At 40.2% G+C, this 15,987-nt stretch overlaps 1 protein-coding gene across 1 annotated transcript; it reads left to right on the forward strand.

The window, feature by feature from the left end:
* Window positions 1-2,526: 2,526 nt before the first annotated feature.
* On the forward strand, window positions 2,527-4,039 carry LOC150001926 (transmembrane protein 229A-like). The gene has a single exon (XM_090286772.1). The coding sequence runs from the start codon at window positions 2,922-2,924 to the stop codon at window positions 4,026-4,028; it is 1,107 nt and encodes a 368-aa protein (XP_090142898.1). The 5' UTR covers window positions 2,527-2,921; the 3' UTR covers window positions 4,029-4,039.
* The last annotated feature ends 11,948 nt before the right edge of the window (window positions 4,040-15,987 follow it).

Below are 15,987 nucleotides of genomic sequence, written 5' to 3' on the forward strand. Positions count from 1 at the left end.
GACTACAACATTGAGCCCTCAAGAGTGTGGCTCGTTTGGTTGGGCATCATCCCGCAAAGTGAAAGGTTGCCAGGTTGATTCCCAGTCAGGGCACATGCCTGGGTTGCAAGTTTGGTCCCTGATCAGGGTGTGTGCAAAAGGCAAATCAATTGATGTCTCTCTCTCAAATGGATGTTTCTCTTTCTCTCTGCTTGCTCTCTCTCTAAAAATAAATGAATAAAATCTTTTAAAAAATAAAAATAAAAGTCTATGACCTCGAACCTATGGACACTAGGCTAAAAGCAATCACAGTCCTCCAAATGATCCTTCTTCTAATTCTCAAATCTCTCCCTGATCACACTGGCTACCCCGGTTCCAAGAGTTCATGTGGAGCCAAACTGGCTAGCCCAATAAGGTCAGTGTTGGCTCCACACGAACTGTTACATTTCTACAGATGTGGTTACTGAGACAGCTTTGTTATACCTGAGGTCAAAGAAGCTTCCCAGAAAGGAACTAGACTAGACAACAGATTTAGACTTAAGTTTTAGTTGCATTTTTAAAGAAGAGTTAGAATAAATAGAAGACTTGGGCCCTTGAAGTTTAATTCATTACTTGACAACAATTCAAGTTTAATCTTGCAAGTTAATGTATGCACATTGCAATGGCTATATTTATGCTATTATCACAAAGTGCCTTCCCTCTCTGAATAGCAATTATGGAGAAGGAGTGCATTTGTTTTTAATACCTGATAAACTGGGCCCAAGATTGAGTTTATTTAATAAAATAATCGCTCAAAGAAATGTTTTATTTGGTATGTGCTACCAGCTGATCATAGTAAATAATAATCATAAGTAGGTTTTACAGAGGTATGATAGATTATGATAAACTAGATTATGTACTTCAGAGAGTGAATCTTATAACCCTGTATTTTACCAGGGTATACAGCATCTTGTATATAGTAGGTGCTCAAGAAAATGTTTGCATTATTATTGCTCTTCACTGCACTTGCTCAGGCACTTGGGCAACTAACGTGTCTCTGTTTTGCAGCAACTTTGGTGAGTCTGCTACCTGATGCTTCTGTCCCTGGAATGAAAGCACCTATCCACTGCCAAAAGAAGTCTTCAAATAAGCCACACACTTATACAGTGTTGATATCCCCTTTACAATTTTTTCTTCTCACCATAATTTTCATTTCTCTCTCTTATCTAATTTACAGCAGCCACAGATTGAACATAAAGGGTTGAATTAGCTCTGGCTAGTGTGGCTCAGCGGATTGAGTGCCTGCCTGCAGGCCAAAGGGTTGCCGGTTCGGTTCCTAGTCAGGTTATGTGCCTGGATTGTAGGCTGGGTCCCCTGTGAGGGGGGGAGGGCATGTGAGAAGCAACCACAGGTTGATGTTTCTCTACTTCTCTTTCTCCCTTCCTTCCCCTCTCTCTAAAAAATAAATAAATAAATAAAATATTTTTAAAAATAAAGGGTTGAATTAATTAAGGGGAAGAGGTTACTGTAGAAGGTCACAAAATTTATTCTCCAGAAGAAAATAATTTTCTTAGCCATCTATCAAGGAAACATCTGATCTCCTTATTTAGGAACACTTATAACTGTTATCTAGCTTCTGTGTAAACATGAATTTTATTTCGGGGGTTGGGTAGGGTTAGTCAGTATAACTGAATTCCTTTCTGATTCTAAGGCTGAATTTAATATTGGAGAAAAAAGTGGCACTCAACACACCAAAATTCTGGATTCTCCCCTCTCCACATCAAAAAAAAAAAAAAAAAAAAAAAGAGAGAGAGAGAGAAAAGAAAAAAGAAGAAAATCCTTGCTCTCTATTTCACTCTTTATTTCTGAGGTGACCTAGTTCTTTTGAAAGAAGGAAAAGCAGCACTGGGGGGTGCTGGGGTGAGCAAAGGTACTGCTCTTTCTAGGAGGTAACACTGCAGCCAGAACAATGAGCCAACTAGCTTCAAATTTTTGCATTAATTTTGAGGGACTTTGATCTCTGTCCTTGGCCTGAAGTAAACAAAGCGAGAAAAGCAGACTTGCCAGGGAGCTTGTGAAAGTAGATCATGCCCCGTGGCAACATCTCAGATGTAGGGGAACGGTGGGGTAAGCAGGCTTGGAGTCCCCTGTAATGACTTTGAATAAAGACATTCAATACACAGCACTAGTTCGGTCTCTGGCCTGGTCCCTGGCCTGTAGCACTTGGCCACTTGGCTCCACCAGCCAGGCCTCTGGCTCTGGTTTGGGTGACACAGGGACCATCCCATTAGCTCGCAGTCACACCTGTTCAGTGTTTCCCCATTCCGTGCCTTCGCTCCAGGGAGCACCTCCCGCAGGGCAGGGACCCTGGTGCAGATTGGAGAAAGGAGGCAGAGAACTAGAGCGGGGCCTTCTCCAGCGAACCCCGAGGGATTTAGAGCGGAAGGCTGGAGCAGGGAGGGGCGGCTGAGAAGGCGGGAGAGGTGGAGACAGGCGGTGAGGGGCATGGGGCGGGCCGGGAGAAGGGGCGTCGCTGCTTGCCTTACGTTTCCAGAGCCTGCGGCAGAAGCGGTGGAGCTGAGCTGCGGAGAAGGTGGGGTTTGCACCAGCCTGGGCATTTCTCCTGGTAACCCGGGTGCCGCCTCCCCTCACCACGCCTCGGTGCCTGTTAGGCCGCGCAGGCTGAGCGCGGGTGCTGGCAGGCTGCACTTCACCCCAGACTGGAGGGGAGGGTGCGGCGGGGCCGCAGCGGGGGTACTCCGGGAGCCAGGTGGCGCGCGCCTTTATTACGGAGCGCACCAGCTCGGACTGCTGCTGGGCCGCGGCGGAAACAGAGACACCCGCGCTCCCCCCGGGGTCCGACACCGGCTGGAAGGCGGTGCGGGGCTAGACCCCTCGGCTCCTCAGCTCCGTGCTCCCTGTGGCGGAGGCGTGCGATCGGGCTACCCGTAGTCTCAGAACCCATGGCGGGCAGCGACGCGAGCGGCGAGGATCTGGCGCGGAGGAGCGGCGCGCCGCGGCCGGCGGCCTCCAGTGGGCGGGGAGGCGAGGCTGCCATCCACTGCCCCGAGCCGCTGTCCATGGCTGAAGCTGCGGCGGAGGGCGCGGAGCTGCCCACCTGGATGCGCTTGTACTTCTATGGGATGCACGGAATCACCCTGGACGTGCTTGTGTCCTCTACGCGCCTCTTCGCTCGCAGCCCGGACCTACGAATGCTGGGCTTCTCCTCGCCCTATCGCTGCCTCCTGCACTTGCTCACCCACTTTGCTCTGGAGAAGGTGTACCTGCAGCAGCGGCGCTGCCACAGCGCCTTGGTCTTCAATTTCCTCCTCTACCCGTCTGCGCACATGGTTCTGCATACCCTGGTGGGCCAAGCGCTGCTGCTAAGCCTGGGCAACGGGCTGGGGGGTCCGGCAGCGCCAGGGACGCTGGACCTGGTGCTGCAGTACATACTGGCGCTCTACCACTCCCAAGTGTTCCTGAAGCGCTTCCTGCGCTTGCGGTACCGACGGCAGCTGCAGCAGCAGCGACTGGACACCCCCCTCGCCCCTCCTGGCACCCGAGTCCCTGCGGCGGCCTGTGGCCGGCGGGGAAGAACCCGCGGCCCCACAGGCACCAAAGGAGACCCCAGCAAGGGGCTTCCGGACTTGGTCCACTTTCTTTTTTATGGAATGCACGGCTTTTTGGATGAGATTTTCTTCACCTTTTTCTTTAATGTGCTGGGGCAGGGGGAGGGGGCAACCAGTGGCCACACGTCGCTCTGGTCATTCTTTATGTATGGCAGCTGCAGTTTCGTGGTGGAAAAGCTATATTTCTACCTTCACTACAGTCGAGGCTGGAGCACCTGGAAGCGGGTGCCAATCTATGTGATCTTCATCTACGTATGGGAACTGTCCTGGGGTCTGGGACTCCGCACGTGCGGTGCTTGTTCCTGGGACTATTCTCACTACCCACTCAATTTCATGGGCCTCATCACCCTGATGTATTTACCTGGCTGGATATTCCTTAGTGTGTACCAGGACCTACTCTCCAACGTGTTGTGGCGGGTGCAGTACATAGCAATTGACTAAAGAAAAAAAAAGTCTCTGGATTTCCATCAACCAATGCAATTAATTTTTACACGTTTAAAACGGAGTGTTTTTTTTAAAAGCATTTTAATTTTTATACGTTTTACTAAACTCTTCCAACATATGTATTTCATTCGATATTTTAGTTTTTCTGACTATTTGGAACCTATGCATAATATTAATACTTTGAAATAGTATTTGAAACACAACTCAAAGTACTAACTGGTCAATATTGTAAAACCCTTAGAAGCCCAAACAGCAGCAAAACCATTATATCTTATCATTGGAAAGCTGTAGAATTCACTCATTTGGGGACAGGGTGGTGGTGGTAGTGACAGCTGCTATTTTATTTTACCCCATGAAGAAATTCTTTAAATCAGAGAGCAGTGACTTACAAAATTTTCTGGTTTAATAGTGTGTATACTTGCTCTTTAATTCAATTTCACTTTAATTCCTTTTAATCCATTTATCAATGAATGCTGAAAGTCAGTGTCTTGTACTCCTGAAACTACAGTTAATAATTTAAAGTGCCTCCTGTCTAGCACACAAAGGAAAAAGAAACTGACGAATGTGAAAACATTCTATGAATCAATTTTTAAATAAATCTTTTCTATCAATTCCATTAGGTGACACACTGTGTTAAGTATTTGATCTCCATCCTGGAAATGATCACTTTCCAAGGTGGGTTAGCCTTAAACTCCAAGTGTTGACGTCGATCAGATTCTATGTTATCTATGGCTGTAAATGTTTGATACTGTGTAATAATGTACAATGTTTGCCTTACATGTCCAAGGGCCAAGCCAAATTATACCATCCCCACTAGTGTTTTAATCCTAATGACACTTTCTACATGGAGCTTCAAGAGTAAAAACAGTTCCTTGGAATAAAGTGAACTCGAATGTTCATCCTAAATCTGTTAGCCCTAATTATTTCCTGTGAATACAGGTATGTGTTTTCTGTGTATTTCTGCTATGGCTCACTTATAAACATTTTTCTTTTTCCCTTTGGGCCCACACAGAGTTCTTGGGCCAAGCCTGATGTGTAATTCAAATTATACATCAGTGATAGTCTTTTTGTTTTTGTTTTTTAAATTATTTGTTTACTTATTTATTTTTAGAGAGAGGGAAAGGAGAAAGAGAGGGAGAGAAACATCACTGTGTAGTTGCCTCTTACTCACACCCCCAACTGGGGACCTGACGTGCAACCTAGTCATGTGCCCTGACTGGGAATCGAACCAGCGACACTTGGCTCGCAGACCGATGCTCAATCCACTGAGCCACAGCAGCCAGGGCCTGTGATAGTTTTTTGATGACTCATTATTAATGTCTGGAAGCTTCAAAGTTAAATGAGATTTTGTAACTTTTTTAAAGAAATTATGTCTTATCAATTAATACACTTTAAGGTTGTTTGCTGTTTTTATGATATTTGTGAAGACAAGTAGAATTGAGTCTTGCTCAACTGAGGATGGCTAATAACTTCTCAGTTTTCATTATAAAGATAATTAGGAAAACTTAGTGTGAACAAATGAATAGTTTCCTATTCAAATTATCAGCTTACCTATGCTATAAAAGGGAACTTTCTTTTCTCAAAAAATATGTTTGCTATGGCAATAACAAATATGTCTTTAGATTTAAGTCAGATGTAATTGTGTGAATAGTATATTACTTTAATCCATTATCTCAGGTTATGAGCTAAGTTATTATGATATATAATGCTATATAATTAACCCCACCAGTAAAATCCCACCTGATATTTTTAGTCAGTCAAAGCTGTTAATAGCAACACTGTGGTGCCTCTGTCTACTGACCACAGTGATTTTGGGTCTTCTGTGAGCTTCACTTTACACTCTGTAATGCTCTTCCCTCCCCCATAACAGATGCAAGAGTAGCTGCAGAAAAGCCAGATGCTAGTAGCAAAAACACTCTTTCATGTTGCCTTTTTATTCCACGGAAAATAACAAGGGAGCTAATTACCAGGATGTTGTAACTGACAATCCCCCAGATGATAGTCTACATTCCAACAGTGCTCTGAAATAGAGTTCCTTATTTGAAGTGAGATAATCCTGACTCTAAGATCATACACCAAAATGTAGTAAACTTCATATCACAAGCTAGAAAAAAAATACATATAATTATTGCCATTTCTTGTAGTACTCAGAATGAGTATCACTGTAAGAGATAAACATCCCAGAAACTTAAATATTTTGCTGAAACATTTATTCTGAGTTTGATTAAACACTTAGGGTCTAAGGAAGTTCATAATATAAAAAAATGGGAAAAAAAACAGGTTTAACATATACAACGCTGAAATGTCTTACTAGAATTGCTTTAAGTTTTATTTATTTTATTATTTTTTTATTTTTTGGTTTTTCAATTACAGTTGTCCCATTTTTCCCCCATTGCTCTCCCCCACCCAGCCCACCCCTTCTCCCACAATCATATCCCTCCCTGTTGTCCATGTCCATGAGTCATTTATACACGTTCCTTGACTAACCCTTCCCTTACTTATCCCCCTTCTCTCCCTCCCCCCTATTGACTGCTATTCTGCTCTTTGTCCTATTTAGTTCGTTTGTGTTGTTCTTTAGTTTCCTGTATTAGGTGATATCATATGGTGTTTTTCTTTCTTTGCCTTAAGTTTTAAATCAACTGTATTTGAGCTCTGAATCTAATAAGAAATACAACCTTTTCAGTTTTTCATGTTAAGAATGACTACAGACATTTTAATATTTTAATATTAAATTTTAATATTTCAGACATTTCAGTGTACTTAACTCGGAATATTTTGTTATAAATATTTGACATTTCATATTTTAACTCAGCAAAACACAGCTTAGAAAAACAGGACCTGTCCTTTGTTATTTAAAAAAATAATTCTAAGTGGTTAACTCTACTGTTTGGAAGTAGTCTCTGTTGACATGACAGACCTGGTACTGTTTAGAAAAGGTGATGAAGAAAAATTTTGCTTTAGTTCTTTTTCCACTGCCAAAATGCATAAAATGATCAATATACTTGGAAAGAAAGTTATACTCATGATACAGAGTTGCAGTGATAAATAAGTCATTGTATTGTAATATCTGGAATTATTTTAATAAAATTTTGCTTATATTAAAAGGCAGTAAAATCCTTTACCTTTTAAGTTAATTTTAAATATATCATTTTTAATATATGTTCCAACAGTTCTTAATGGAACTAAGCTCCTTTACTGGGGGAAAGAAGAAACACCCTGCAACTCCTTCCATCACACACATGCCTCAGCTAATGTTGAAGGGAAATGGCAGTCAAAGATGGTTCTGTTGTGTTGCCAATTTTTTTTCTATTCTAAGACTTGGTACCAGAGGAACCAATAGAAGCAGCAATTGTGTGTGTAGCTTTATTCACTAGAAATGGCCTCATTTTTATTTTTAACATTGAGGCATGAAGCCATCACGTGGGTGATGGCTTCCAGTCACGAGCAACCCAAATTGCAATTAATCTGTGATGTATAGAGAGAATTTTTTCCTAGACATTTTTCTCTTAATATAAAGAGAATATATAATGTTTTATTTGATTTTAAAATTCTCTTTGCAGAAATGGTCAAACAAAAGATCAGACAAGAAAGAGAGACACAGAGAGAGAGAGATTAGTCTAACAAACAGAAAGATTTAATTTTCATCTTACATCTAACAAGTCTATTAGAGTTCAAAACCACATAATCCAACTTTCCTATTTAGAAAAAAAATATCTTTAAAGAGAATTAAAGGTTGAAAGAAACAATGCAGCTTTCCACCAAAAAGACAGGAATTTCTTACATTTCTAACAGATGGTTTCTCAACTCAGCATGAATTTTTCAAGACATTATTGTGTTTTTCATGCAAAGACTGAGGGAAAGACTGTCAGTAACTGAGCTGATAGCCCTGGGCAGGTGGCTCAGTTGGTTTAAGCATAATCCTTACACCACAGTGTTGCGAGTTTTGTCCCGGGTCAGGCACATACCTAATTGCAGGTTTGAACATCTAGTCGCGGTGCCTATGGGAGGCAACTAATCTGTGTTTCTCTCTTCTCTCTTACATTGATGTTTCTCTTTTTCAGTCTCTCTCTTCTTTACTCTCTCTCTCTCTCTAAAATATCAATGAACTTATCATTGGGTGAAGATTATAAAAGTAAAAATTAAAAACATAAAATAACTGAGCTGATAAATCCCACTGTGTGCCAGTGAAGGAAGAAAGCTTTTAAAACCTTTCAGGAATTAATATATACAACTCATCCTGCTTGTGTGTTTCAGTGAAACATTTTTGAAGATATTCTTTTTCTCTTTCTTAAAAAATAAATCAATATTTTATTCTTTTATCATGATACTTGTGTTTTACTTATATCTTTTCAAATGATGTTTCATTCACTGAGTCTAAGCAGCAGGGTTTTGAGAGAGCCTTGAAAGTAATTAAAAAGTAAGAAAAAATGGCTGCAGGTATAGAAGTAAAGGATTGAATAGTAGGAAGCCTCCTTGGGTCATTGGAGTCAACTTGGGTCAATCCAGGAAAAGCCTTTGGAGGCTATTCATGTCTACTACCAGAATACCCACTGGGGAATTTTAGTGGTCATTTTCCCTGGCAGACCTGCATCAAAAAAGAAACTGAGAGGCCACAGGTGTCACAGAAACAAGTAGCTGGCCAGAGAGGATGAAAGATGCCATGAATCAACCCTGCCACCCCCCCAAATTAAATTAAATTATACTTAATGGCACTACAGTATTCCCTCACTTATCGCCGCTAGACCCCCACCCTGCAATAAGTGAAAATCCGCGAAGTAGGAACCTTACACTTATTTTAGTATTTATATATATTTTAAGGCTTTATAAACCCTTCCCACACACTTATAAACCATTCACAGTCCCTTATTAACCTTCCCCACTCCCTTATTAACCTTTTCCACACTTCTATAAACACTACTTATGTTCTTAAACATATTCTACACTCTTAAACCTATGTAACTTTAACAACATACGTATACAGTACTGCAAAATCCCGCGATATAGTGAAAAATCCGTTATAAATAATTAAATATATTTTTTAAAATCCCGTGATACAGTGAGGCCATGATAAGTGAACCACTATAGAGAAAGAGACTACTGTAATGAGAAAGTTAGCCATGCTTTTGGTGGGATTCCAACAGACATTTGTATTACATACAAGACATTTTATTAACATATTATTAATATCCATGATAAAAATAAAGTAATCTCACAAGCTCTTAATTCAAAACTTTAAATATTTGAAAAGTCCTTGTTGGGGAAAAATAATATTGAGAGGGACATGCAGGAAATTTGTATCATATCATTTTGATTGCCCACTTACTTTTAGGGACAAAAACCAAATTAAATATGTTCTTGTAAATTTCTGAAGAAAGATTATTTTAGTCTTAACCTTTTATTAGAAACAAAAAAAGACAGGAAATAAAAATAAATAAGAGTTCCTGGGAGTGCATCAGAACAAGCACTCAGATTTCAAGTACTTAGAAGCAAGAGTTTAACACAACTTATCATTGTACTTACTTATAATAATGTTTTTAGCAAATAAAACAAAATAGAAACAAAAGAATAATAAAGGCAGAATAAAATCTAGTGAAAGGGATAGTATTCAACAGCCTTGGATAACTTGTGTGTTGTTTTTCTATGGCTAAAATAATTCATATTATTAATGTTGTTCTAGGTGTTTATACCATGTAATGTTTGAATTACAATGAAAATTTGATGTTCATGAAATACTGTACATCCTAAATTAGGTTGGGTACCAAAATGCATATTTTATTATGTTGATATTAATGTAATGAAATTTCTGAGTGTATTTTTTATGTAACAATGTTAGTAGACATGTTTGTAAAAGTTTTAATAATTTGTCATTGAAATGTCTACCCATGTGCAGGGAAACAGTCTAATACTCAATCGAAATCCAGTATCATGGGACTTTAGAGCTTGGATACATAACCAAAGGTCATCTAATTCACCTGCCAGCCAATAGAATCATTCCTTCCAGATCATCTTTAATAGGTGTGTCTGTCCATCCTCTTCTTGATCCCTTTCAATGATAAAGGTCATTGCATTTACCCTGATCACCATGCCAACCTATTTCTTTGTTCTATAACTTTAGTTGCTAGAAAGTTCCAAACAATGAGACCATATCTGTAGCTTTCACTCATTTTTGCAAGTTTTTCATCCATAAACAGAGGACCAAAAGTTTGAAGAAAATTTCCAAGTATGTCTTAATTGTCTTACTTTAGGCTAAATACCCAAGATCTTTCAGCAATATATAATAAAGTATGCAATTGTAAAACTGTAGTTACCTTGATCACTTTGTTTCTGAAAATAGAGAGCAGCATTAATTCATTATTAGCTTTTTTAGCAACTGAGTCACATCATTATTTCAATAAAATTTTTCTTTATCAAAATGAACTACCATTAAGCCAGTGATTCTCTTTATGCTCCTGTACACATCAAATACAAATAAATGGCATATGTCAGTGCTATTCTCATTCTCCATAATCAGTCCTGAAAATTACTTAGAGAACAATGAAGGCAAGTAGAGTGAAGAACAGAAATATTGCCATTGAATTCATCCTTCATTTCTTTTGTTCCTCCTATTTTCCTACTTTCTTCTATTGGGAGCAGACATATGTCATTCTCTGGGTTTTCTCCACATTTAGCAAAGAACCTGGCATCGAGCAGGTACTCAAAAAATTATTTATTGATGAACTTATTTGAATTCTCATGTCAGACATAATTTAATAGAGGAAGCAAGAATTAGGAATGTCATCAGGTGGCAACATGTGATTTCAACAGATATTTATTTATGAAACATAAAGAAGACCCAATATGTGCCTAGAAAAAGGTAGGAATTGCTCAATCTTCTTAAATTCTTCCTTCCTCTGCTCAGCAACTTTGTTTTCCAGGCACTGAATTCAGATTGTCAGATTGTTCTCTAAGAGAGTATAGCTACATTATAGTTGTTGGTTTTTTTTAATTTGCATACTATTTAGAGAACTTAAATACTCTTTAAAACATTGTTTCTGAAATATAAATGTTTAAAAAACCTAATGTTCACATGCACTAGAGGCAGTGTATTTTTACTCTCCTAAAGACTGATTTGGGAGGACTTCCAGCCAAGATGGAGGTGTCAGTAGACATGCTGCCTCTCTACACAACTAAGAAAGAATACAACTATCTTAAAACTGGAGACAATCAGAAGTTCCAGAAAACAGAGCTGCATGGAAGTTCAACAAACAAAGGTATAAAGAAGAAATACTCATCAAATCAGGTAGGAGGTTTGGAGAGGACATGGTGTGGTGGTGGCGGAAATAGTGGCTGTGACCATCCAGTGGAAAGCACGGTCACACATTTTAAGAAGTAGGGGGGGACAACTGGGGAGCACTACCAGCACCAGACCAGACCACGTGGCTCATGGTTCCAGTGCTGTGGGAAATAAAGCCTCATCACTTCTGACTGTGAAAACCAGTTGGGTTGGGGCAGAGGAGGAAATTGCCAGTCTCTCAGCAGAGTCCATTCATTTAGAGGGCCCCCATGGTCCTAGAACATCTACAGACCCACCCACTCTGGGAATCACAACCAGGGCAATAGCTAGAGAGGTGCCAGTCCCATACAGGAAGAAGGAGAAGTGCCTAGAAAAGAGGCAAGTGCTAAGCAGGTGGCATTGTTCCCTCTCAGTCCCCTCCCACACATACAGCATCCAAACGTGGTGAAATGGCTCACCCCGTACTGACAAATACCTAAGGCTCTGCCCCTTACAAAGTAACAGGTGCAGCAGCTCTACCTAAGACACAGAAGCAAACACAGGATCCTGTCAAGTTGAGGAGACAGAGAAGTATGGCCCAAAAGAGGGAACAGATCAAGGTTCCAGTGGGAGAACTAAGCAATGAGGGGATAGCAGAGTTCAACACACTGGTGATAAAGATGCTCACAGACTTAACAGATATGCTTGAGTATGGCAAATGCAGAAGGGAAGAAGTAAAGACCAAACTAAGTGAAACGAAGGAAAATCCACATGAAACCAAAGGTGAAGGGAAAGAAGCCAGGGTTCAAATCAATGATTGGAACATAAGGAAGAAATAAACAGTTAACCAGTTGAGAATGAAAAAATAATTGGAAAGAAAAAAAAAGAGGTTTAGGAACTTCTGGAACAACTTTAAACGTGCCAACATCTGCATCATAGAAGTGCCAGGAGGAGAAAAGGAAGAGCAAAAAGTTGAAAAGTTGTGTAAAAAAGTAATGAAGGAACACTTCCCAAATTTGGAGAAGGAAATAGTCATACAAGTCCAGGAAGCACAAAGAGTCTCAAACAAGCTAGAATGAAAGAGGACCACACCAAGATACATCATAATTAAAATGCCAAAGGTTCAAGATAAAGAATCTTAAAAGCAGCAAGAGAAAAGAAGACAGTTACCTACAAAGGGGTTCCCATAAAACCACCTGCTGATTCCTCAAAAGAAACCTTGTAGGCAAGAAGGGACTGGCAAGAAATATTCAAAGCGATGAAAAACAAGGACCTAAAACCAAGATTATTCTATCTCGCAAAGCTATCATTTAGGATGGAAAGGCAGATAAAGTGCTTCCCGAGCAAAGTAAAACTAAGAGTTCATTATCACCTAACCCTTATTATATGAAATGTTAAAGGGACTTATTAAAGAAAAAGAGGATCAAAACTATGAGCATTAAAATGACAACAAACTCACAACTATCAACAACAGAACCTAAACAAAGACAAACACAAACTAAGCAAACAACCAGAATAGGAACAGAATCATAGGTATGGAGATCAATTGGAGGGTTATCAGCTGGGAGGGGGAAATGGGGAAATGGTGAAATGGTGTAGAGATTAAGAAGCATAATTAGTTGGTACAAAATAGAGGAATGTTAAGAATAATATTGAAAATGATGAAACAAAAGAACTTATATGCATGACCCATGAACACGAACTAAGGGCGGTGGGATTGCTGGAAGGAAGTGGGTCACTGGACAGAGAGGCCAAAGGGAAAAGAAATTCGGACAACTGTAACAGCATAATCAATAAAATATACTTTAAAAAAAACATTGAATTGACTGGTTTGTAGCTTTTTAAAAAAATTTTTTATTATTGATTATGCTGTTACAGTTGTCCCAATTTCCTTTCCCCCTGTTCCCCCCTCCCTCCAGTTGTCTCCCTCCCTTAGTTCATGCCCATTGGTCCTGCATATAGTTCTTTTCAACATCTTCCTGTTCACTCCACTCCCTCCCACTATGCTTCCCAATTCCTGCACCATCTCCCTCCCTCTTCCCCCTCCCCCTCCCCACTGACCTCCCCCCCCGAAATGCTCCCCTTACCTATAATTCTTTTTCCCTTTTTGTTGCCTACTTAGTTTGCCCTTGCCTCAGTTCCCTAGCTTCTGCTGTTGGTTGTTGTAATACAGTTTTCATTTTAATGTTCATTGTCCTGATCCTCCTTCTTCTAAACAAGTCCCTTTAACATCTCATATAACAGTAGTTTGGACCTAACAAACTCCTTCAGTCTTACTTTGTCCTGGAAACACTTTCTCTGCCCTTCTATCCTGAATGAGAGTTTTGTTGGCTAGAGTAATCGTGGTTGTAGGTTTTTGATTTTCATTACTTTGAATATTTCTTGCCAGTCCCTTCTTGCCTATAAAGTCTCCTTTGGGAAATCAGCTGATAGTCTAATTGGGACCCCTTTGTACATGATTCTTCTCTTCTGTCTTGCTGCTTTTAAGATTCTCTCTTTATCTTTACTTTTTGACATTTTGATGATAATGTGTCTTGGTGTGGTCCTCCCTGGGTCCAGTCTATCTGGAACTCTCTGTGCTTCTTGGACCTGTAAGTTCACCTCCTTCCCCAAGTTAGGGAAGTTCTGCTTCATTATTTTTTTACATAATTTTTCTATTTCTAATTCTTCTTCTTCACCCTCTGGCAATCCGATAACCTGAATGTTCATTCTCTTATAGCTGTCCCAGAGGTTTCTGAGCCTCTCGTCATATTCCTCACTCTTCATTTCCTCTTTCTGCACTGCTTAACTGTTTGTTCCCTCCCTATGTACCGATTTGTTGATTTGATCCATGGCTTTCCCTTCCTCATCATTTCTCTTGTATGTATTTTTGTTCATTTCAGCAGGGCTAGCCTCTATTCCTTCCCAGTCTTGATTCAGCCCTGCTGTTAGGTCTGTAAGCTAAGCTGTCTTATAACTATGGCTCTAAACTGAGCTTCCAAAAGATTCGCTATTTGTTCCTCAGTCAAGGCTTTTATTTGTTTTTTCATTAGCTGTGTGATTGGTATTTCAATCATTAATTTTGTCATTCTGTTTTGTTTACCTTTCCCTCTTGGGTAGGGCACTGTCACACCTCCTACACTGTTTTGGGCAAATCCCTGTGTGCTTGTCACAACCAGGCAACCTTTATCACCACCCTGTGGCGCTTTGCGTGGGGGCGGGGGTCCAAGATGGATTCCCGCTCTTACTCTTGGCTGGCGAACAGGGCCGCCTCCCAACGTGTTCTGCCCTCTCTGCTGTTGGAATTGCAAGCCGAAGGATTTGGTCTGCAGCCAGGGCGGCCCCCAGACGCCTCTCTCCTCCCCCCCAAACACAGGCATCTGCTCACCAGGTCCTGCCATTCACCGCTGCGGCTGCCCCCTCCAGCACAGTTTGATCTTTCTCAGATTCGGGCTCGCACTTCCTACCCGTCCAGACGAGCACCACTTGTTTATGACTACATACGTTGGACTTCCACGTACCTTTATTTTCAGGAACTTATTATTATTTTTAGTTTTGCATTAGCTGTAATCCTTCTTAGTTGTAGAGGGAGACAGAGCGTGTCGGTTTATGCCTCCATCTTGGCCAGAAGTCCTGGTTTGTAGCTTCCTATGCTTCTTGATTTTCATCATTGTTTTTGCTGATGGCCTTCTGGATTTTGGCAACTTTTGAACAGAGAAAAAGAATTCAAAATTAGTTAAATTTAGAAAATTGCTGTTAGTCACAGGTGGTAAATAGTTATGTTTTATAATTTATAAATCTGATTGACCTTTTGCTATATTTCCAAGCTCAAATATTATTGTAAGATTGTATTAGTCAGGGTTTTCCTGAGAAAATAGACCAAGAAGAGATGATAGATTTGAGAGATAGATAGACAGATAGATGATAGATAGCTAGAAAGGGATTTTGCACACATGACTATGGAGGCTGACAAGTCCTAAGATCCTCAGGGAGAGTCTGCAAGCTGGAAACCCAAAAGAACCAAAGGTGTACCTCTAGTCCTAAGAATTGCAGGCTCCAGACCGAGGAAGAGCTGATGTTTCTGTTTGAGTCTGAAGACAGGAAGGAAAAACAAAACATGTTTCAGCTCGAAGGCAGGAGGAATTCCTTTTTCTGAGAAGGTTCGGGGTTTTTTTTTGTTTGTTTGTTTTGTTCTATTCAGACCTTCAGCTAAATGGATGAGGCCCACATATATAAGGAAGAAAAATCTACTTTCCTCCATCTATTGATTTAAATATTAAACTCATCCAAAATACCTTCTCTAAGCTATCCAAATATCTGGGCAGCCCAGTCAAGTTGGCACTTACAAGTAGTCATTATACATATCAAAGCATTTAAACCAAAGAAGAAAAATGAGCTTAAGTTAAAATGAGGAGCATTCTTTTATTCAATAGCTATTTAAATATGTACTGTGCATGTGAAGGTATATAAGACATAGACAATTATTTTTCCATGTATCAGGTTGGCCAAAAAGTTCATATGGTTTCATCTGTAAAATAAAAGACACATTTTTCATTTTCACCAATAACTTCATTGATTTGGATATTTTGGGTATGTCGGCTATTTCTCACGTGGTATAACATTAATTGTTCTCAGTTATGTCTCAATTTGATGGCTATCAAGTTCAACTTCTCTACTCAACCTTGGAGCATCATCCAGTGAGAAATCTCCAGCACAAAACTTCAC

The sequence above is a fragment of the Furipterus horrens genome, unplaced genomic scaffold (genome assembly GCF_987537825.1).
Source record: "Furipterus horrens unplaced genomic scaffold, mFurHor1.1.pri manual_scaffold_9, whole genome shotgun sequence".
Classification (NCBI taxonomy): domain Eukaryota; kingdom Metazoa; phylum Chordata; class Mammalia; order Chiroptera; family Furipteridae; genus Furipterus; species Furipterus horrens.

Excerpts from the sequence above, each read along its gene's own strand:
- LOC150001926 (XM_090286772.1), top strand. The coding sequence starts at position 2,922 with ATGGCGGGCAGCGACGCGAGCGGCGAGGATCTGGCGCGGAGGAGCGGC.